Genomic DNA, 25,695 nt, shown 5'->3' with positions numbered 1-25,695 from the left:
GATGCTTGTCAAAATTTCCTGTATGAGATGTTACAAAGTATCAATTCCATGAAACAATTTTTATCCACTTAAAACATCACATCAGTGACCAACAGTTTTCCTCAGAAAATGCATGCACAGAACTCTTAGTCTCAATAGAAAAGCAGTGTAACATTTGTAATTACTGACATCAAGAGTTAATACCAAAATTTATGAAGTTAATTAATTTAACAACCCAATGCTAAGAAACTTTAAAATTTCAAAATTTGGAATACAAATGAAAATTGTTACGTTTGATTCCAGTATTGATAATTAAATGATTTCTAGCCAACTTCCTTGAATTCCCACCCATTTAGTACTCGAAAATCAAAATTATGCTTTTGATTGGCTGACAAATTTCAACTGTAAAAATATTTTGCATTTGAATTTGAAAATTAATAACTCCTAAGTTAAACCATCAAACTCAGATTCAAATACCACATAAGTTATTAAGCTTCAAATAGGGTATACAAAGAAGTGTCCTCCACACACATTCTAACATCCATACATATGGGAAAACACCCCAAATCTTTTGTATATCTCGACATTTCAACGTGTCCCGAGTCCAAAAATATAAAAATTTGGAGATCTTTTTTGACCGATTGCCACACTTTTCCTCTGTTATATATAACAACAGGTAAAATAAAAATTATTGAATACATATTTATGTATTGAATGTGTCATTACTTAGAGGAGTCTTTTAGCTTTGGATTAAAAAATTTTCTACATTCTATCTTTATTAGAACTCTATTTATAGAAGCTTTTATTCTGAGGTCACATGATAACATCAAAAAAGCCTGTTTTGGTAACAAGTCCATCCACGATCGGAATTGGATGGTAAGGCAAAGTCAGAGTCGGTCAGATTTTTAAACAACTCCAGCCCTGTAACTAGAGACTGTAACTGGTAACAAAATTTACAACAATGTGTTAAAGTTCATTACAGTCAGAAATAACATATCATTGCTTGCCACACTTATGATATGTATCAGTACAGGTGTCCATGGGTGATTATATTATTTTCCGACTTTTGCAATATTTTTAATTTTTAATATAACCATAAAATCAAGAGAGAAAGCATGAAATAGTTGTCATCATCCCCAAACAAGAAGAAAAAACTTTGCCTTCAGAAATCCAAAGAAAAGAATTAACCACAACTCCAAACTGGCTGTATATGCAAGAAATAACACAAAAACACAGATGGAAAGGTCAGGGACCAAAAAGCACATTTTTTGGATATATTGATCAGGATGAAAGACCAAAACATTTCTCACTGTACATACCAGAAAAAATTTTTCCTTCTTTGTATTTGTAGCTGTACGCTATACCTTTTTATTGTAAATATAGATTTAAGTTTAGTTTAATATCTTTCTTTTCCCTATCCTTTGTCTCATCCCCTTCTAGAACTTTCTTCCTTTGTCTTTCTGGTTCATTACCCCTTGAGTGGGATTGCCAATTCTGAGAAAAGAAGTACGTAAACAAAAGGTGAGGCAAGGCCCTGGAGTCGATGAACAAAGAGTAGAGACACTTTGGTCGGGACACTCAACGAGTACGGATAGACAGAAGGAAGGCTCGATATAGCTAGCACGCTAATCGGAGACCTCTGAGTTGCTGAAGGGAGACTTGTACTCGAATCCCAAAGAATGAGGGCTGAATTTGGGTAGCCACCAGATCAATTTTTAGAAGATCAAAAGCTACGTTCACCCCCAAGGAACTAGTAAAGAAATTGAAGAGCTCCGACGCATAACATCGAGGTGTAATATTAACCCCCAAGGAAAGAATCAGATTTGTCTCACCCAAGTCTTTAAGACCAGGAAAATCCCGGGTATTTCTTTTTTTTTCTCATTCTTCTATCTTCCATTTTCTCGTCTTTCCTTAGTTGTAGTTAGTATAAGTATTAGTTTGTAAGTTTCGGCCCGCATATAGTTGTCGCGCGCGTTGATCTTTTGTTTGTTAGAATATATCGTAGCGTATGTGTGTATAGTCAATTACTTGTAGTTGTTGGGATCCAACGAACTTGTTTAGAGCGATAATAAATTACTTTGTCACATTAAGAAAACCAGTCATTTATTTGTACCTGTCGCCCTAAACTTCACAGTATATACCACACAATTTGCATGATCCATTTTCATACAAAATGGCAGCATTTTGTACATTGTTAATGAACAGTGTGTGAAAATCTAACCAAAGAATAGAGAGAAAGGATGACAATATCCTTCCTCTCTATTCTTACATAAGGCCATCAATGGCAAAACAACATGGCCTTATTAGGTCTCTGCACAAGATAATCCAAAGGACACTATTTGCACAAAAAAACTTTGTGGTGGTCACATACAATTGAGTGCTATCCAACATATATAGGGAGATTGCTAAAATAAAAGGGGTTAAAATCGTTTATCTTTTCAATCATTAGAAATGACAAGTACATAGTTGACGATAAGTTCCATTATGTGACCAAAGATTGGGCAGATCACTTGTTTATATTGGTGCAACAGTTAAAGGTCTAGCTATGAAAATTAAAAACATCAACATGATATCAAAAAAGAAATGGTCAACACAGCTATGCAGGCAGAGAATATACTTGTCAACTTTTATGACACTAGTACATTACATCAAACAACAGACACAGTATTACAGAAACATCTCATGACCTTTGAAATTTACAAGGCAATTAAGAAAGGCGAAGTAATTAATTATAAAAAGAATGATACACTCTACAGCTTGGCATGGATTGGTTGAACTGATGTAGAGCTTTGATGGTTTGAGAATGTCTGTTTTTTAAATTTTTTGAATGTTGGATCTATTTGATTATTTTTAAAGATATGCTCTGTCAGTGTTACTTTAACATAAAATGATTCTTAGCAGTAAGGTGTATATGTTGTATATCTGTCAGTTACATTTGAAAATTACCTGATGATGTTCACTATAGACTTTGTAAATGTTTGAAGAATTAAATATTTGTTTTTTTTTACTGGTTACTTAGATATTTTTGCGTTATTTGTACCAAAATAAAAAAAGGAATGTTAATCACAATTTTCAATAGCAGGGGTGGTATTCACAAAAAATTTTTTATCACAGAGTGTCACAGTCAATACTGCATACTATAAAAAAATCATGCAATGATTGTTAAAAACAATTTACCATGTTTGACTGGAGTTTTATCAATTCAGCTCCACGCATCTTCTTCATGATAATGCCCCTCTACAAAAATGTACAAGAGTATGGAGAAGATGTGTGGAGCTGAATTGATAAAACTCCAGTCAAACATAGTGAATTGTTTTTAACAATCATTTATACGATCATTTCTGATCAAATTCATGGTGCTTCAGCTTCAAAATCCTCCTTACTCCCTGGTTCTGGTTCCCTGCCAACTTCATGCTTTTTCCATGCTGAAAATTGCTCTAAAAGTTATATGTTTCAAGAATGTTCAGGATATCCAATACACTAACAGCAGAACTTGCAGCCTTTACATCTACTATCTTTAAACAGGCCTTCTGTGACCTGTAGACCTGTACCAGAAATCTTTATAATGTACTGTACTTAGAGAAAATCATGTTGAAGGAAAATAAACGTAATATCACCGATAGTTACGTCCTTTGATTTTTATTAAGCAGTCTAAAAATTAAATTGATAGACCTTGTATAAACACAGAGTATTAAGATTACCATATTTAATCTAATAAACAACTCAGCTGTAAGATGAAAAAAGTTATAGACAGCACACTATTTATTAGAAGAAATATGGTATAATTTTTAAATAATTTTAATTATAAATCTATGCCAATAGTTATGATGATAACAATAATCATAGGCCTGCCTGGCAAAGAAGACTGGAAACACAAATACATAACATTAGATAATAATTAGGCAGGCTGTCACAATACATTAAAAACAATGTATCACCAAACTTATTGTAAGAAGTAAAAAAATTAAAATACATACACAGCACAAACATCAGAATAGGCAAGTACAAGAATATATTAACACACTCAAACAAAACTGGCAACCAAGTCACAAAACCTATAACAATACAAAACCTGTATGTTACAAAAATAACAAAATAAATTATTCACAAGTAATAGGACACTTTTTGATACACAACTACATATTGAGACCATCATACAATCCTAGCTAAGTGCATGCCAACAGAAATAAACTCACAAGCTATACTGTTCTTTGGTCCAATTCAATCGCACACAGAAATGAAGCAAATTAAATCGAAGGAGAGAAATATGCACAATACAACAATTACACTCTGAGTAAAATGCAATCATACATGATATTCAAAATGCATTACAAACAACATAGTTGAAAGACGTTCAATTCAAACCAACCTTGAAATATTAAAAATTTCAAGAAGGAAAATTAACAGCAAATAAGTTCACTCTTCAATTTACTATTTTCTTGTCCATATTTAAAAATCTTCCAAAATTAGTGAATACAACTCTGAGGTCCTCAGAAAAGTTGATTTAGTCATCTGAATGTTAACAATCTAACAAGAAATTAAAGAGCTCCTTTTTCAGAAATGAACAAAGTAAGAATTAAAAGTCTCATTTGAACAAAGAAAGACTTTTTATATAAAATTAACAACAAAAGACAAATTTGTGTGAAAAAGACCAAAGTCACGAGAAACAAAGTTAGAGAGGAATCGTGTTTAGTCGCGAGTTTGACCTCTCCCACGTCCTCTGCGGGGTTTCGAATTGTTACCAATCAAAAAGTAGAATCGAGGGTAAGACACACAAAAATGTGTGCTCAAGGATGCAACATTCTTGGATCTTTGTTTATCATTCCTATGACTTGGTGTTCCCGTAAACATCTGCTGTTGGATTTTCATCTCCTTTGGAGTTGCATTTACTCCCCTGGAATTATTCTCCTGCTTCAAGAATTATCCCAACTACCAAAACCATCCGTTCAAAGCCGAATAGTGTGCCCCAGAGCTGAAGATCTCGAAAATATCAATGAGGAACTGAGAAAAAAAACAGCCTAAGGAACTTTTAGACTTTATTTGGTTTCCCCCAGCAAGAATCGTAACAACAGAGAATAGCTCTTTTGTAAGAAAACCTTTAATAATTTATTAAATGGTCAAAACATGTAAAACCTGTCTCAGAGTGTCTTTTCCACTCCCACAAGATAGTCGTGATTGTGCAACTATCCCGACAAACACACCCCATCAGCAACCTCACAACTCCATGATGAGTATCCACAAATGAAAACTCCACAAAACTTTCTTGGAAAGTCAGTTTTTATTTAATGAAACATTTTTGTGTAGAAAAATTTTTATATAAATTGTAAAAATTAATCAAAGTGATTTTGGGAAAAAATATTTTACAAGTAGCATGAAATATGCAATAAGTTTGCCAGTAGAAAATATGTAAATTTTAGATTACAAAAATTTATATCCTTTATTAAATTTGGAAAAAACAGTCACAGTACTTTAATTAGGAAAGTGTTAGAAGAGAGTTTTGAAATGAAACTATCAAGTGAATATTCAAACAACATATTATACATTGTATTGAAATAGTTGTATTTTATTTTTAAAGTATTGCTTAATCAAATCATTTCTCTCTTTCTCTCTGGACTCTTCCTTTCCAAACTGGACTACTTCTGGTCTTTTCTACATGTAGCTTTTCCTAGTAGTAGTTGGCCTCAGGCAGTACTTCCAAAAAGAGGTCACAAAACATTATCAAGGAAAAAGGAATTCTATTGAATGTACTTGTGATGGAAAAAGAAGAAAAGATAGTGAGCATGAAAAAACTTTTAAAAGAATCCATCCCGATTGTGAATGGACTAATGGAATTTTGTCGATGAAGTATTATCTGGGTTGACAGATTCCCATGTTTCATAGGAATGCGAGGACCTGAAAGCACCCCAGAACTATGCAAAATTATAAAAGAATTTTGTTTTAATTATGTGAAACAGTGATAAAAAAACATAAAAAAATTATGACCAAATAAGGAAATGTTCGCTCTAACAAAAGAAAAAAAAGGGAGTAGTTCTCATATTGTAACAATAGAATAATGAAGTCCTAAGATCAACCATCTTCAATTGGAATCGAATTGACAGTCAATTTTGACTCATCCTGCAATCTGAGTTCCAATCTCATTACATTTAGTAACGAGTAACAACCAATTAGAAAGCGGAGATGAGGAAAAACAACCAATCAGAGTAATTGGTCTGGGACCCAAAAAAAGTTATAAAAACCAGAATCTGAAGGAAATGGAGAGCTCCTTGACCTGTCTTTCTATTGTTAACATCTATCCAGAAAGAAAACAGTTTTCGACGTCATTGTCCCTCTTCACACTCATTATCTTTTGCTCCAACTGCTGATCACCAACTGATAATGCCCCATGGCCACTGACTTCTAGGAGAGCCAGGAGACAGAATCCGTACACTGTCAGAAGCTTATATAGTTGTAAGCATCTTTGTACAATAAACCATGTTAATTGTTTGTAACTGGAGAGTTGTCTCTGTGTCAACATTCCCACAAACGAATCGAACCTGCTTGGACATCCTGCTGTTATGTGCAAATTGATGATCTCACATAAAAGTATTAGTTTTGTCTTAAAAAAGTTTTTTTGTTGTGTTTTGTAATCCCGATCAAGCCAACGGACATATATGAGCAGATCAGATGTAGCATGGAAGAAGAAAGAAAAACTCAAAATATGACCACCTTTAGGAAAAGGAAACACTAAAAAAAAAAAAAAACAAAAAAAAAAAACAAAACAAAAAACAAACAAACAAACAAAAAAAGAGGGGAAAGTAGAAGCGCTGCCAATTGTTTTTTCTGAATCTATCCTAATTTTCATAGCATTTTTACTAACCTCTGTAGTGCTCTGCTACTATTTTTGTACATTAATTTCTTTGTATGCTCAATTTTCCATTATACGAGAGCTATTTTTTAAATAAGGTCCGTTTGTGAATAAAAGTAAGAATAATGCGCAATCACGGCAGTATGCATACGCTTCTGCTCCAAGCAAGCTTGGCGCGCGTTTTGACGCCATTTGCAGCCATATCGTCTGTCTGTATGCCGAGCTGTAGAAGTTTAAAATGTTTAAGAAAATTGAGTCTCCCGCCAACTGTTAGATACGATCTGTTATTCGATTCTTGAATGCAAGAAACTTGGCAGCAGCGGAAATTCACCGTCAGATTTGTGAAGTTTACGGTGATAATGCTACGAGTGACAGTAAAGTTCGAAAATGGGTAAGAATGTTCAAAGATGGGCGAGTTAATGTGCATGATGAGCCACGCCCTGGCCAACCTTCTCTGATTTCTGAAGATTTGATTCGTGATGTGGATAACAAAATTCGAGAGGACCGACGATTCACGATTTCAATGTTATCAATTGAATTTCCACAGATTTCAAGATCAGTTTTGTATACCATTGTTTCGGAAAAACTGAATTATCGAAAATTGTTTTCTCGGTGCGTTCCAAGACTGCTTTCTGACGATCACAAAACAAGAAGATTGGGCAGTGCTTTATTGTTTTAACTCGATACGATCATCCACACAGTCCAGACCTTGCACCCAGTGATTTTCACTTGTTTCAATACTTAAAGGAGTTCCTTGGTGGTCAACATTTCAACGACGAAGAAGTGAAAACTGCAGTCGTGGATTGGGCTTCTTGACAGGCAGCAGATTTCTTTGAAGTCGGAATTCAAAAAATTGTTGAGCGGTATGACAAATGTTTAAACAAAATGGAAATTATGTAGAAAAGTAGATAAAAGTATGTAGAATATAGAAAAAAATATATTTTAACGATATTTACAGTATTGTTCTTCTTATTAAAAAACGGACCTTATTTAAAAAACAGCCCTCGTACGTGTCAGGCTTTTGCTTTTGTCACACATTAATGTATTTTTCGTTGTGTCGGATACCACTTTTTGAATGGGTGTTGTTGGTTGGCTGATGGTTGGTTGTTTGTCAGACCACGTGATAGGAGATGGAACTTCCGGACAGCAGGAAATATAAAAGGGAAGGACCCCACAAGAAGGCACCATATTTTTTTTCTTTACCTGTGTGGTTCTTGAACACCTGGATCAGAGGAGATAGTCCCAATAAGGAGAAGGGAGAAGGTAAGGTCACCATACATGCAATTCACTAAGGATAGAAGATTAGTTAGTCTGAGGAGAAATCGACTTGCATCAGAGCACAAGGACGCCATAAAGAGTGCAATCTCCTTTTCGTGGAGAAAGATCCTTTAGGGTTAGAAATACTAATGATGAAATACCATAGTAAGGAATTCTATCCCTTACTATGGTATTTTGTCTTTAGTAACATTTACCAACACGTGCTCATCAGCCCTTTTGTTATGAGATATGGACTATCGTATGATTATGAAGAATTGTACGCACGCGAATCAACGACGTATACACACCTTGTAAATAATTGTAAAATAACTATCGAACCTGCAATTAGTTAGTTAGCAAGTAGATATTATCAATTCTTTTGGCATTATTAATCGATACTTGACCGATAACTATCGAGACGCCGTTAATTGCTGTATGTACATGTATCTTGACTGTTATAAATTGTTTCATCCATCTATTGACTTTGAGGTGTGTTATATTGATAACTTGAAACTGAACTAACTGATAACTTCAACTGAAATAAAGATGAAAATAAAGTCAAGTGGTTGCTGCATTGTGTGCTAGAAACAAATGTGTTATATTGTAACGTCCTCAGACACACTTACCCCACTTAAGGTCGGGATTATTTCGGTACTTCCTAGGCACTACACCTTGCTATCTAATTTTTGGGCCTTAATAGATCTAGGTTTAGACCCTAGAAATACATTTAGATTAAGTTTTTTATATTTTTTGCTACACATTTCAAATATTTCTTTTTGTTTTGACTCACACCGTTTTATTTTTCGTGTGTAAAGAAAAAAAAATTTTTGTCCAAAATGATATTTTGCAAGTTATTAGTAAAAGATACTGTTAATAAAAATCTGAAGAAAATTTTCATCTATGTCAGGTGAATTTTCAAATCTTTTTTCAGACTTATAGTAGCATACTTCAACAATATTATCCTGCCATTTATTTTATTGAATCATGTGGCTTTTTAAATGTGGATAAAGCGCATGCTAAAAGTTTGAATCCAGAAGTTTATGGCAAATTTATGGGAAAAAAAAACAGCTGGAAGAAACATGTTTGCAACATGATGTGCTCTTTAATAATGAGTAATCATTCTTCAGTATATTAGTAGTGGTTTTATAGTTTTAATATTCTAGTTTAGTAAAATAAAAGTATACAGGTTACAAATACATTTCAATTTCTGCAACATTTCTTTACAGTACCACATAGTTTTAGTGGCAATTTAAAAGATAACTTAGTGTCTAACTGTTGTCAGTAAAATTCCATGATATTTTCGTGTTAGACAAATATATTTTGCAACTTAATCTAAATGTTTCAATAAGCAAATGATTATTATTTACACTGGATCTAATTGATTTTTATTTATTTTCTTTCAAATTTTTACATCCAGTTTAGTTCCCCTTTGAGTCGCCTAATATTTGTAAAAAGTTGGCATCAATGACTACTGCTATGTATACTACTGTTTACAATACAGAATGTTTTCTAATCAACTAATAAAATTAATATACAAAAAACATTAAGTATGCACTTAAATACTTAAAATAAACCAAAATTATTTTAATAATACTCATATATTAACTTTCTAACACTTGTAGTGCTTTGCGACTATGTATTTTTGTGTTTTGGTTTTTCCCTTGACCCCTTTGTTTTTATTTATGGTACCACCTTTTTCCAGTTTACCTTATGTTAGCAGTCGGATTGGCCAGCGAAGATCATGTGGAGAAGGATATCTGCTTGACACGATATAAATAGTCATGATCCACGTGTGGTAGGGACTTTGTTTTTTCCTCCTCTGGCTTTGTTTTGGTTATCCGTAAAATATCGAGATTGAGGCGGCATGCACGAGAAGACCAAGGATTGGGGAAAAGGTCGACGAGACAGCAATCCGTTTCCATCCAACCGAGGACACTCTAACGTCGAGATAGAACATACTCAAGGAAAAGAAGATAGGTGAGAGATTTGCCTGAACATATTAGTTTTCTTTTTCATTGTTTATAGATGGTAGGAAAAAGTGTTGTGAGTAGGTCTATTTTTATTTGTGTTATGCGTCTTTATATGTTTATCACATGCTGTGAGCCCGCTGACAGGAGAGGAAGAATGAGAGGGGAATGTGAAAATGTGTGAGATATTCTATTGTTACTAGTTGTGCAATAAAAATTGTCAATCGCGTGATAGTTCATGTTCTATGTATATATTGTGATTTGTCAACGGAAAAGGATTAAAAGCTCAGTATATTTGTCAAGCCGACTTGTCCGTTTTTATCTAATCCCACAGACCTCGTTCTACAAGGCATTCTACACACTAAAAAGTTTCTAACACCCTAGAGTTTTAGGTGAAATGAAAGCTTTAAAGAAAACTCTGCATCAAACACTTTCTAGCAGGAAAATGGTATACCATATGTCCTCGAATATAAGATGATCTCGCATGTAGGACGAGGTGTGACTTTAAAGATCAAAATAAAAAAAATTAGATTTATTAAAACGATTGTAATTTTATTTTGTTTAATCACAAATAAAATATCGAATAAACATAAATGCACACATCGTCCCACAAAAATTACTAGCATTTTAAACCTTGAGGAAAAATCTTGTAAAATCAACAACATAATTTGTTGACGTAAAGCTGGACAATTAAAAATCTTTTTTGCCAATTCTTAACAGTCGAATCCACTGTCCGTCAATTACACTCGAGTTTCTCCGAATTCTGGTTTCCGAATAATCTGTTTTCACGAGGGAGTGGATTAAACCTTATATTGGGCTCCTGTGTGATTTTAAAATTCAATTTAAAAGCTTTGCTTTTCCTATTGCTATTCACCTTTACTCCTGATAATACACAAGTATAATCAAAATGACCCAGGTAAAATACTTTTCTTTTTAAACACAAGAGGATGAGCATCTGGTAAAAAATGTGTCATGTGCTTTACCACGACATGTAAAGGGCGCGTCGAGCGCAGCGCCCGAGGGCGAGACGCCCGATATATAAAACCCTGTAACCGAGGGCAGTGACCTCTTTCTTCGTTAGACCCTGTTCTGTATATATAAGATATATGTAAAATAAATGTGTAATGCACTAAGTATCGTATCTATTCACTTCTCAGGCACTACTATTGTAAGATTCACGGGAATTTTACATCTGGCGACGAGGATGGGATTGGATTGAGAATAAGTCCTGAGGAAACAGAATAAGCACGATCTTCACCGGGACCACATGGAGCGAGATCAATGGCTACCTTCGGCTGTCTGGAAGAGTTCGACCCTACACACCCAAGTGAGTGGATTCCTTATGCTGAGAGGCTCGACGCATATCTAACTGCTAACAATATAGAAGACGAAGAGAGGAAGAAAGCTATTCTGCTGACGGCATGTGGACGAGAAACGTACAACCTATTGAGGTCTCTTTTGTCTCCCAACTTGCCAGCCACGAAATCCTTTCAAGAACTGAAAGACGTCTTGAGGTCACATTTCGCCCCTCAACCCTCACGAATTGTTCGTAGGAATCAATTTTATAGACGTGATCAAAAGGTGGGAGAATCTCTGTCTATCTATATTGCGGAGTTGCGTAGACTCGCAGAATTTTGCGAATTCGGTCCTCACTTAGAGGAAATGTTATGTGATAGATTCGTTTGTGGTCTGTTGGACGAGACGCTCCAACGTCGCCTTTTCGCTCGAAAAAACCTATCGTTTTTAGAGGCACAGGAAGAGGCCTTAGCGGCTGAAGCCGCTGTTCGTTACACAAAAGAAGTTAGGCCTAACACGTGCACTGAAACTGAAGTAGGTCTAATCCGGAACAAAGGGGAACCGGGCATTGAACGCTCGCGAACGCATCAAGAATATAATAGGGTCAATTTTAAGAGCAAGGGACAACCAAGCTACCCCGAGTCAATAAAAGTCTGTAAAGGCTGCGGTGGGAAGCATAATCGCAAAGAATGCCCGTACCGAAAGAGCAAATGTTTCCTTTGTAAAAAATCGGGTCATATTCAGAAGGTATGCCGTTCAGAGAAACGTTCTTTTTCCATTTCGTCTCAAACGGAAAAAGTAGTCAAATCAGGGGTCCACGTGAATCAAGTAGCTGATCCTTTGTTGACCGAAGCTATCACCGCATTAGTCAAAATTAACGGGAAAAGTAGTCGGTTCCAAGTAGATTCGGGATCTCCGTATACTATCCTGTCAGAAGACACGTTTAACAAGATTTTTGGTAACAATTCCCCAAAGTTATACCCTTTCCGCACCATTTTGCGTGGGTACTCAAAGAAACAAGTTCGAATTGCCGGCCAATGCCAAGTGAAGGTCACATACAACAACTTCACCCGAGAACTTCCACTAATCGTGGCCAGGGGAAACAACATAAGTTTGCTAGGGAGAAACTGGTTCAAAGAGTTAGGGATATGTGTCTCAGGCGTATATCGCATTTCCCGAGATCGAATCCAGGAGTTGATGGAAGAGTTTCCGAGTGTATTCAAAGAGGGGTTAGGAACATATAAGGGCCAACCGATTTCAATTAAATTAGACCCGAACGTAACGCCTATCAGATTAAAGGCAAGGCGCGTACCATTGGGGATTCGTCAAAAGGTTGACGACGAACTTGAGAAATGGGTCAAGCAGGGAATTCTAGAACCGATCACAGATCCTGAGTGGGCTACACCCATTGTGCCGATTTTGAAGCAAGATGGATCGGTACGCATCTGTGGGGATTATAAAATTACACTTAATAAAGCACTGCGGCCCACCGCTTATCCCATTCCAGCAATCAATCACTTGTTGGCAGATTTGGGACATGCGAAAGTATTTGCCAAACTTGATCTGGCCCAGGCATATCAGCAGCTCGCGGTAGATGATGATACAGCCAGAGCTCAAACGATTATTACACACAAGGGGGCTTTTAAGGTCAATAGATTACAATTTGGTATCAACGCAGCGCCAGGGATTTTCCAAGCTTTTATCGAACAACTTGTAGGGAGAATAGAAGGGGTAATCCCATACTTCAATGATATTCTCATTGCGGCTAAATCTGAGGAAAATCTGCAACATAAGGTTAGGCAGGTTCTAGAGAGATTCCAATCATCGGGCTTGCGCATTAAAACACAGAAATGTGTTATAGGCGTTCCAAGTGTAACATTTTTGGGATTTAAGATAGATGCAAACGGAATTCATCCCTCAGAGGAGAATGTCCGGGCAGTTTGGCACAGTCCTGTACCATCTAACAAAAGAGAGCTTCAAGGGTTCCTGGGACTAGTTAATTTTTATCATGTTTTTCTAAAAAACAAAGCCACGGTTGCGGAACCTTTGCATCGTCTTCTGGATGCGAACACACCGTGGGAGTGGGGGCCCAGACACGAAAAAGCGTTTAAGGCCGTCAAATCATTGTTGACATCAGACGCCGTACTAACGCACTTCGACTCAAAAAAACCGTTAGTGCTAACATGTGATGCGTCACCTTACGGTATTGGAGCTGTCCTTAACCACCGCATGCCAGACAGAAGTGAGGCACCCATTGCATACTATTCACGCACTCTATCAGCAACGGAACGTAACTACGCACAGATAGACAGAGAGGCCTTGGCAATCGTGGCGGGAGTTAAGAAATTTCACGACTATATCTACGGACGGCAAGTGGAAATACAGACAGATCACAAACCTCTTCTTGCCCTACTATCGTCATCCAGACCGACTCCAAGCATCATCTCACCCCGGATGCTCCGATGGAATAACCTCCTGTCAGCATATGACTACACACTCGTCTACAGACAAGGAAAATCTATACAAAACGCAGACGCGTTGAGTCGTCTTCCGGTGGCCGAAGTCCCAGAGCAGCAACAGAACGAGAGAGACATCTTCCTTATAGACGTCATGGAGTGTCCATCTCTGTCAGCTAGAAAAATAGCTCTAGCAACTGATAAAGACCCAATCTTATCTAGGGTGAAGACTTGGGTTGTGAATGGCTGGCCCAAGCAGAAAACTTCAGGCCTTTTTCAACCATTCGAAAACAGAAGTGTAGAACTGTCAATCCATAAAGGATGTTTGCTATGGGGAAGTCGTATCGTAATTCCTCCCCATCAACGGAAAATATGTCTCAATATGTTGCACGTCGCACACCCGGGTATTGTTAAGATGAAGGCACTGGCTAGGAGTTACATCTGGTGGCCAGGCCTGGACAGCGACATTGAGAAATTAGTTAGGTCATGTGCGAGCTGTCAAGCAGTCCAACGTAACCCTCCCAAGACAATGTCCGCTTGGGAACCGGAGGAAGCTCCGTGGAATAGGCTCCACATAGATTTTGCCGGCCCCTTTCAGGGCAAAATATTTTTCATAGTGGTGGATGCCAGATCCAAGTGGTTGGAAGTGGATATAGTGCCGTCGACATCTGCAAATGGAGTGATTAAAGTGTTGCGGAAACTGTTCGCCACGCACGGAATACCAACAGTGATTGTATCAGATAATGGCACTGCCTTTACATCTTGCTAGTTTCGCAATTTTCTTAATAACAACGGTATTCAACATATCACTACAGCACCCTTTCATCCATCGTCTAACGGACAAGCGGAGAGGATGGTGCAATTTACAAAGCAGACTCTGAAGAAAATGAAAGGAGCTGACATAGGTTTGAAGTTAGCGAGAATGCTAATATCACAGCATGTGACACCGTCGTCGGCAACGGGAGTGAGTCCGGCTGAACTGCTGATGGGGCGGAAGTTGCGGACTTGCATAGATAATTGCTATCCCTCAACGAAAGAAGGCAACAGTGAGAAAGTAGAAATAAAATCTCCGAATCGAGCCTTCCGAGTGGGTGATCCAGTTTATGTTCGAAGCTTCAATTCCGCCGAGAACTGGACCCCAGCTGACATCACGGATGTGAGAGGAAATGTTACTTATTCGGCCCGTACAGAGGATGGTCAGATAATTAAACGACATACAGACCAAATTCGACCACGTTTCCCAGAGGAGACTACAGCCAAACCGACAAACAAAGAGTCTTCTCCCAATGACAAGTCGGACATGGAAGAGCTAGCTCCAGACGAAGTAGAACAGAGTTTGGATGCACCTACCAGCAACCCCAGAGAGGACCGTCAGCCACGCATGAGACAACCTCCGAAATATTGGAAAGATTATGTATCTTTCTAGGAGGGAAGGGATGTCATGTGGTGATTTACCACAACATGTAAAGGGCGCGTCGAGCGCAGTGCCCGAGGGCGAGACGCCCGATATATAAACCCTGTAACCGAGGGCAGTGACCTCTTTCTTGTTAGACCCTGTTCTGTATATACAAGATATATGTAAAATAAATCTGTAATGTACTAAGTATCGTATCTATTCACTTCTCAGGCACTACTATTGTAAAATTCACGAGAATTTTACAAAATGCAAATACAGAGTTCACAAAAATTATTGCAAAAATGCAAAGAATCCTTGTCTCGTGTGTATAGGACGACCTAGGTTTTTAAAGCAGTGAAAAATGAATAAAAACTTTCTCTTATATGCAAGTAAATATGGTATATAAAATGCTTAATGATATAAACAATTACTCATATTTATTTTCACTACTTTGAAAATAAATTTACCTGCACTGTGTCCAAATCCATTTATGTTCAGTTTAGGAATGTTATCATCCAATAATTCTATTAATATTGTTATGGCTTGAGTGTCGTAAAATTCTCCATCTGAAACGGTAAGAATAAAGCTGTCTTCCTTATTCTTGACATTTCCATCGTTAATATATATTACCAGTTCATTCATTATATCCTGTCATAAAATGTTTAAATAAGTTTATTTTAAATTAAATATGTGCAATAAAAAATAAATAAAACTACCATGATTTCATGCAGATAACCTGCAGATGATCTGTATTTGAAAGATAATTTGAATGGGAATGCTGATTATGCAACGGGGTGGGTTATGTATTGATTTTAAATTATAATCACAAATTAAAACAAATACCATATATATCGGAAGATAAGACGACCTTCAGATAACATGAAATATAAATTTTCGTCAAAGTTTTATAGTTAGCATATATATGTCCTATAAGACCACCCCCAAACTATCAATGGCCTACGAATTTAGTTTAGATCGGTGATCGTCATCCGAATAATAATACCGTATAGCATATACAGAATTATGTCCTATTCGTGATTTTTGGAAAAAACAATTTTATTTTCTTGCATCTGGCAGTACTTCCTTGCGATTGTTGCAAACATTCGCACCAATTCGGGCATTCGGGTAATGATCTTGACTATTCACAAAAACGTCGTACGGGCTATTCTATTTTCTGGACATACTCTACTCTCTACTAGAAAATAATTACAGTTTGTCCATTTTACTATAATGGTTTTAATTCATATAAATCTCAATCCAATTTTTTTTTGTATCTGTCTTATAATACAATGCAGATTTTGAGGGCCTTTTTTTATGATTCAACTATCGTCTTATCTACCGAGATATACAATATACTAATGGTTCATTGGCAAACAATAAAATTCTAAAAATAGTTGGTGATGCGTTACAAAATTAAAATATTAGAACAAGTGAAACTCATGAAAAAATCCTGTTAAAACATTACAATATTGTCAACAAAATTACATAGAAAATAATTTTATTATTGATATTAAAATTATTTCCAAGTTTACTTTACTATTATTTTGGACAAAGGAAATTACTTTACTATTATTACTGAACAAAGGAAATTTGAAATAAAATAAAGTGTAATTTTTTTTACACTTAATTTACTGGGGCAGTTCATAAATACCTATGATCAAATTATAGTGATGGCCAGTGAGTACAGGAATGAATAGATTTCTGCATTAGAGTTTAAAAAATAAAGCAAAAAGGTAATTTCATCTTTAATAATAATTATCAAAATTGAAAATAAATAGAAACTTAAATTAAATGATTACCTTTAATTCAAAAATTATTGTAATTATTAGTTAATGTTAGTATAAGATAATTAAAAATTATTTTATATTAATTATTTGTAGTTAGATAAACTATAGATTGATTAATACGAGAATTCATATGATTATTACAGAATTTTTGGGCTTGATTGTTTGTGTATACCTACAATGATTTGTTGATAGAAATAAAATGTAAAAAACAATATTTTAATGCTCGAGATGACAATGTCCAAACTGATATTTATCTTGCTTTCAACAGCTACTTCAAAGAGGAGCTGTTGAAAGCAAGATAAAATAGGGTATATGGTGAAGAGGGTTATATGAAAATTTTTTTTCATTTTTGCAATTTACTGTGTAGTGAGCTGTTGCAGGATACACATTGCCACCGGTTATCCATATGAAATTGTGGTATTTTATGAAAAAATCAATTGAAATTTTATATGTGAATCACACATTTTAAGTTTGCCTTTCACATTACAATAAAAAGTTATTTAAAAAATATATAATTGGAATCCCGAAATGATTGTTTAAAAATTAAAACTTTAAATGTCTTAGATTAATGATTCTCAATGAGGTGTAGTAAGTTCTCATAAGGCTGTTTTGGAAATCTACTTGAAAAGTTAAGGATTGCTGGAATAATTGTAAAGATGTTACCAGGTTTAGCCCTTTTTTTATTCTCAGATATCAATTTTAAAGAAAGAAAACTGATTTTGACAACAGTGAGAACAAGAAACAGAATGCGACTCTAATTTTGAAAAGTTTAACAATTAAATGATACAGAAAGACTTTTAGTGAGCTCTGTATTTAATAATTATCAGGTGACCAAAAAAGTTCATGCAGTTTTTTCAATGTTATCATTCTAATGAAAATTATGTAGGCACAGTTGCAGGTATGTGCATGAATCAATACAAAACCAATAGCATGTCTCATGCTGGAATCAGATGACATCAAGAAAGCATGAAAGTCAGTTCAAAAAACTGTGAAGAGTGAGGAGATGATAGCTATTCCGACTGAAGTTATTTGAGGGTGTTTACTGTATGAGTTTAAACTGAGCACTAACTAATGCAAGCAGCCCACAAGATATGTAGAGCATTTGGATAGACCACAGTGAGCAAGTGGACAGCCCAAAAGTGGTAGAGAAAATTTACAGTGAATGATGATGCTCTTCATGAATCCTGCGAGGGAAGATCAAGCATCATTGATGAAGGCAACCACTGAGTAGGACTCAAGACAATGTGCCAGGAACTTGCAAAAAGGTTCAATGTGAATGACAAATCATTCATTTGCATTTGCATTGCCTAGGAAACAGCTGGAAGCTGAGCAAATTGGTTCCACATGATCTGATGGGCAATAGTAAGTTCCAGAGGTTTATGATCTGTTCTCTGCTACTTTCATGACAAAGTAATGATTCAATTTTGGACCGATTGTTGACATGTGATAAAAAATGGGTTACATATACTCCATTTTTTATCACACATATGAGTTACATGTAACAACACTAAACATTCCTATCATTGGTTATTGTTGGTGAATTTCTACCACATACCCAACATCCACCAACAGAAAACTTTTATTGTGTGTCTGGCGAACTACAGCTGGAATCATTCATTATGAACTTCTTTTCCCTGGCCAAATGATCACTGCAGATAGCTATTCAGCAAAACTGCATCAGGTTCATGATCCTCTGTTCCAAGCGTAGCAGGCACTTGTTAATCATGAGACAGTGTATTCCTTCAAGATAATGCACGACCTCATACAGCACGAGTGACCCACGACAAGCTCCATAGCCTCAGTTGGAAAATTCTGTCTCGCCCTCCATGTTCAGCAGACATATTTCCATTGGACTATTGTTATTGTGGCTAAATGCCATTATTGTACAGTTGTATTTAATTTTATATTAGAATATATTTCCCTTTTCTTTCTTCCTATTACTATTGTCTTCACTTCCTGGAATTTTCTCCCAACTGGTGTTTAACGGCGTAACAGCAGGTGGTCTCTTAAGGACAATGGGACGGTATGCGGCCCTCAGGGTAGAAGAGGGACCAAGAGTTCATTCTTTGAATAGGACTGGACAAGGAAAGATATGCGAAAAGAAGCTTTCCATCATGTTTTTTTGGAACCAGGTGGAGATGACAAAGAGGTCCGAGGGAAAGGAGTGAAAATCCCGATTGTGAAAACGTATAAGAGTATTTTTTCATCCAAGTCTGCTAAGTAAACCACGTTGTAGAGAAAAAGTTAACATTCTTCGTGAATAGGAAGTGATCCGTCCAACATATATATATCGCACTGTGAATAATGCCGAAATTCTTGTGTACCCCTTTCTTTTTCTTTCTATTCTTTACTTTATTGTTCTAAATTCATCTATCATCCAACATTAATTATAATTAGTTATAAGTTTAGCAGTAAGATGTATATATATTTTAATCACACTTAGTAGACTAGTTATTTTTGTAACGAAAGGATTGTCGTGAGATTTAAACTTATGTCAGTAATTTCTTTATATTGTCGATCACTATACGAATAGATATAAGTGTCGGGGATAGAGATTTTATAGCTGGCATCCCACAAAACTTCCTGTATCCTGTTACGTAAATTAAAGATTCTGATTTTTAAAAAAATATTTAGTTTCTTTGTATACAGTATTCGCACACTTCACACTATGTATGTAAACCTCAAGGGTATAACCCACACCAAATAGTCCCTAGTTAGGCAATCCCACACCCGACCTTTGTCGTGTCCCTTTCTCTTCAGTCAGATGCGCGTTAGCTGTATTGACACTTATGCCTGGAGGCACAAATATACATTAACAGGAGTCGTTTATTTTATGGACACAACCATTTACCTTTTTTCTGTGTTAAATAATCATATGCACAACTGACAGTTCCAAACCAAACAGTGCTGGAATAAGAGTTGAAGGTTTCTTCACTTCTAAAGATTGTAAATCATGCTCCATGAAAGTCCCAAATTTGTAACTCATTGAGAAAAAGTTGTGGATTGTAACAGTGCTTACTTTATTGAATAAAATAGCTTTTTTCACTTTTTACATACATTTTAATTTTAACCTAAAAAACCATACAAACTTTTTTGGTCACCTGATAAAAATTAACTAATTTTATTTCTAATTATAAAATTAGCCTTTAGTCCAAATTATGTAATATTTTTATAATTGATTAGTCATGTTAGCCCAATTAACCCAATTAAAATCCTGTTGTATCATTTGATCATTCTGTATGTTGGGGTTGGTTATATATGTAATTGAGAACTTTAACTTCAAATGACTTTAAACATACTTTTGTATGTTTAAAGTCATTTCTTGTAGTGGTGATAGTCAAATGGATAAGATGCTAGGTACTGGAGCTGCATGGTGTAGGTTCAAGTGAAAATGAAATTTCTGTAGATTTAACTGTTGTCTGCCATTAAATAAAATTTTTATTACTTAATACTTATTTTCAAATATGATCAGTATTGTTAGATTTGAAGTGTAATAAACCCAAGTGAATGAAGAAATTGACAACAACATCAACAATTAAAAAAAATTCACTGCAATTATGCTATCCAATTTTTCATATCAGCCCTGTGTTTTTTTGTCAATCTGAAGTAACGTCTGAAGCTTATTTGCTTATGCTGACATATTATGTAATTGTGAGCATAAATACATTAAAAAAAATATGAGAAAATAAAAATTTTTATTTAACAACACATACAAAAGTAAAATCTAGAGATTTCACGTTTGATAAAAAGAAAATGATGTCATGTTAGTTTCTTGTTTTATAAGCTTTAAACTGGGGAAACAGAGGTTGTTTCCCAAATGCCACTTAATTGGCAACAGTTTAGTAGAAACAGCTCACGTTATCGTCAAATAGCTTTTTGTGATGGGAAGGGCAAAGATTGCAAGATTCTTGTCCTGTCAGGACTGACACCAGTTAGGATAGTTCAGAAGAATCTGATTTGCATCCTAACTCGTGATTCTTAACAATTAGGATGAGTAGGAGGAAACATTAGAGTGGGAGGTGCGATGGGTAAGCCAATAGCTGTCTGTTTATCCGAATAGACAGGAGACAGGTTTTTAACAAACAACAAATAAAAGTTTATTATATAACTAATTCGAACTCACTTGTGCCTGTGACCGGTGTGAAATTAATTTCACACCGGTCACAGGCACAAGTGAGTTCTAATTATATAATATACACCCTGGTGTGTATGAGGAAGATATATAACTAATTCTATAATACATATAATTCTATCAAATACACTAATTTCTACAAGCTATGCAATTAGATGCAGTTACATATAAACTCCTATGGAGTGGAGCAACAAAAGTTTCTATTCAGCTCGCGGTGTGCGTGCTTGACCAATTGACCTATCTTTCATGCTAATTTTGCAGAGAGTGAGTTTACAGATATCTAACAAAAATATCTCTGAGAGCACTTTCCGATGTATGTGGCATTGTCAAATAGTGGGTTTTGTCCTCATGTGTGGTTGTAGGTTGTGTCTTAGACAGTTCGTATTGAAAATAAGTCTTCTTTTCAGACAATACAATGCACTTTCTTACAACAAAACGCTGTCTATATGGCAACTGACTTCGTTATAACTTTGTATGGGACGAACGCCCAGAATGTCTGTGTATCCACCTTTTATGCAGTTTGCCTGGAAAATGATCATGTAATCAACTGTTGACAGAGTCAAAGGTAAATTCCCAGGTGCGACAAGGTTTCTATTGATAACGCTTGACTGCAGCTGTCCTTCTTTCACAATCGAATGTTTTCCTTTTAACACCTCGTTGTCAAAATTCCCATTTGTTTGTTTACAGAGGATGTTGTTTGATCCGTATCTAACGCAATTTTTTCCTAACCATCACGTTAAGAAATTATATGGCAAATTTCGTAAATAAATCCTCTTAAAACCTTATAACCGGCGAGGGTATGCTCAAACTTTGTAAGCAAATGTTTTCGAATCTCTCTCTGGGTCCATCCTCAAGCTACGTTCTTTTTAACGAACGGTTATAACAAAGACCAGCTGCGTTCTGGATGAAAATTTGAATTATCAAATTCTGAATCTAACATGAACCGCGTGCCAACCAAATTCAAAAATTTCAAAAATTTTTTAAAATGATTACGAACGATCGCTTGTTACGTAGATGGCCAATGGCGAGGTAACATTATCTTTAGCGTGGCAAGCCCTCCTACAGAGGGAGGAGACAAAGTAAAGAGGCAAATTGATCTGTGGTGTTGGTTTGGGACATCTCATTTCTGCAAGCTACGAAGTACATGAGAAAAATTGTTATTTAAATGTTTGCATTGGCCATCTACGTAACAAGAAATCGTTACGTAATCATTTAAAAAAATTTTTGATTTTTTGAATTTGGTTGGCATGCAGTTCATGTTAGATTCAGAATTCAATAATTCAAATTTTCATCCAGAACACAGCTGGTCTTTGTTATAACCGTTCGTTAAAAAGAACGTAGCTTGAGGATGGACCCAGAGAGGAATCCGAAAACGTTTGCTTACAAAGTTTGAGCATACCCTCGCCGGTTATAAGGTTTTAAGAAGATTCATTGGTATTACACCGATGTGTGTAGATTATTTGTTAAATTTTGTAAATTAGCACAAAAAAAAGAAAAATGCTCGCGCTCAGGCCAGGGGCTCAGAAAATAATAATATAATTTTGTTACCCATGTGGTGTTACGCCTTATATGATTTTTATTTTTTGTAAACTGTTTTGTCTACCCATATCTTTCCAATACTTGTCTGTTCACGTTTCTTTGTGTAAATCCAACTATGAGGTTACTTCCCCCTTCCTGTTTGATTATGGAAGAAATGGTCGAACAAGTTTTGGTAGTAGTCCCAGGAAATGTAAGTGAAGTGAGGAAACAGTTTTACTTCTGGATGAATAACGAGCACTTCGCAGCTATTATGTATTATTATTATTATTATTTATCTAAAAAAAATTTTTTTTTTGTTTTTTGCTTATGTTGTGTCACGTGTCTGTTTTTGTGCAGGTCTCTCTCCATTTCCTTCCTTGGTACCACCAGCTTTTTCTGGCAGGGTTTGTGATGTGAGGATTGGCCCGAGGTGAGGTCGCTTGGGATGGAGTGACATCCTTAGGCAGGGGAGATAAAAATGACATGAATAATACTTTTTTTTGGGAGGTTTTTCGTGCGTTGGTGACCAGAGGACGCCGCAGGTTGTAAAGACTAGGAGAAAGCACACAGGAGGTCCAACTGTCCTGGGATTAAAGAAATTATTGAACTGAAAGGAATTCATTTCCACCAAGGGAAATATGTGAAAAGAAAAGGAGATCGCCATCCAAAAAGGCAAAGGACCAACTGGAGTGTCATTGAGACCAATGATTTTTTTCTTTCAAAAAAAAGTTCATGTTTTTATTGTATACTCTTTCCCTAATTTTTTTTTTAAAATGTTTTTCTTTGCATTATCGTTTTTTATATCGTTTGTCTGCCGGGTAAAAAAGGGCTTAGCATAAGGAAGGAGAAGGTATAAATTGAATAGAAATAATGTAACATGATTGGACTTTGCAAATTTGAATTGTGTATTGTGTCACAAATAAACTTTTGTTTATAAAATCACATGCTATTACACTGACTATTCATTTTTTTTTTTTTGTTCAACCCTGCAGACCACATGCTATGGGAGTAACTACAGGACTTTACTTTTGGCTGAGAGACAAACCAGGTCAGATGGCAATTTCCTTTCTTCATAAAAGAATTCCATGGGCTAATAAAAAAAGTTGTTGAAGAAAAGAATGTAATGTCAAGGTCTTCAAATCGAACCAACACGTGAAGGACAAAAACTAGGGATTGTCTTCGAGGACCGGATAATGGAGATCATACAAGTAGATTTTTCCCAACAACTGTAGTGCCTTTGACCGGTGTGCTTCTCTCCTCTTTCTCTGTAAAACGCAAACGTTTTCGAACCTCGTTGGTTCTTCCTCAGGCGTAACGGAATTCTGTTCTACAAAATTTAAATATCCCGTCGAAGTTGACCGTTGATTTAGAAAAAATTTGCATTCTGGAACGCTGTCGCGTGTAGCCGATGTCGGCATCGGCATCACGCGACAGCGTTCCAGAATGCAAATTTTTTCTAAATCAACGGTCAACTTCGACGGGATATTTAAATTTTGTAGAACAGAATTCCGTTACGCCTGAGGAAGAACCAACGAGGTTCGAAAACGTTTGCGTTTTACAGAGAAAGAGGAGAGAAGCACACCGGTCAAAGGCACTACAGTTGTTGGTTTTAATTTATTTTCACTCCGGTGTTGTTCTTTTATATATTTTGTAGATTTTTCCTTTGTACTTAGTATTCTCTATTGGAGTACTTTTATATTTTTCTGATTATACTTCTCCAAAAAGAGAACATCACACCCCATTGTCATCCAGGACTGCTCTAATGATGTTGTTTACATTGTCATCTCCAATTACAGGTTGATTTTGTGGTAACTTTAATTTTGGCCATAATCCTTAATTTCAGTTTATTATTAATACCTAGCATAAACTTGGATATAGTAATATTATAATTGTGTATTGTTGGTCCGGAGTGTTATTCACAGTTTTTTTATCCTGGTCCCAACCGAGTTTGTTGGAGAGTATTATTGTTCGACAAAAAATCCCTGCTGGTCGATATCCCGGGTTTAGTGTAATTTTTTTTCTTTGTACGTGTTTTATTGTAGTTAATAAACTTTTTATATTTTGTTTACAAGGGTGTATTAATTCTTATCCACTATCCACACAAACAACTTAACATTTCACTCGCATAAAAAGAAAAAAGCTAAAATTGCAAAGGTCCAAACCTATATTGTATAGCACTAATACCTTGCATCTTATCCACTCAGCTATTGCCATTACAAAAAATGAAACTTCCAAAGACTTGTAACACTAAAAAGCTAAACACACAATTTTTAGAGGCCCATTTTTCGAAAACACCCGAGAAATGGGTTTTATTATTTGAACAAGGAGTAATTTGTGTTTAGAGCTACTTTCCAAATTAGAGCTACTTCCGAATAATAAGTTAGATTCTTATCAAATATATTCGATAAGAACCTTACTTATTAAAATATAAGCTTACATGAAAAAGTCAGCAATTATTGTTAAATATTGATTAAAGTTATTAAATCACTTCATTTTCTTTTCACATTCATTTCAGTTTAAATTGGAACATGTTTGTAGCATTCTAATACATAGGGTTTTTTAAAAGAAATTATGAGTTGATATAAAATTATTTCTTTATCTTATACCTTAAAAATTTTGAAAAATGTTAAATGAAAAAATCATTATAATCATATCAACTGATAAAATCTTTTAAAAAACCTTGTGTTAGAATGTTACAAGCATGTTCCAGTTTGAACTGAAATAAACAATATTTTTGGAATAGATGCGAAATGAAAATGTATTGACAACTAAAAACTTCTTACACAATTACTGGAATGCATATACTTTACACTCAAAAATCTTAAAAGACCAGTAATAACACTTTAATAGAAAACTAACGTTTTCGACCATACTCTGGCAGTTTGAAACCTTTTTCTGTATCTTTATTTACATTGCACTATTTACTGTTTATGGTATGGATAAAGTTCTATTGCCATGGTAACATGCATGGATAAAGGTTTTATACATGCACTTAGATTGTTCCACAGATTTTAAAATAATTTTTGAACACGTTGTTCCATATGTTCCATAGGTTTAAAAATA

The 25,695-nt window shown here is 35.5% G+C and overlaps 1 protein-coding gene across 5 annotated transcripts in view; it reads right to left on the bottom strand.

The window, feature by feature from the left end:
* LOC136979441 (extracellular matrix organizing protein FRAS1-like) overlaps nt 1-25,695 on the bottom strand; it is a 522,959-nt gene that overhangs the window by 143,296 nt on the left and 353,968 nt on the right. For all 5 annotated transcript variants that reach the window (XM_067275439.1, XM_067275436.1, XM_067275435.1 and 2 more), the window contains one exon: nt 15,663-15,843. In XM_067275439.1, coding sequence (XP_067131540.1) covers nt 15,663-15,843 — 181 coding nt within the window. The remainder of the gene's footprint in view (nt 1-15,662; nt 15,844-25,695) is intronic.

This window comes from Centruroides vittatus, unplaced genomic scaffold, assembly GCF_030686945.1.
Source record: "Centruroides vittatus isolate TY-2023 unplaced genomic scaffold, ASM3068694v2 contig_620, whole genome shotgun sequence".
Lineage (NCBI taxonomy): Eukaryota > Metazoa > Arthropoda > Arachnida > Scorpiones > Buthidae > Centruroides > Centruroides vittatus.
Note: the sequence above shows the minus strand (reverse complement) of the source record. Positions and strands in the feature narration are given on the sequence as shown.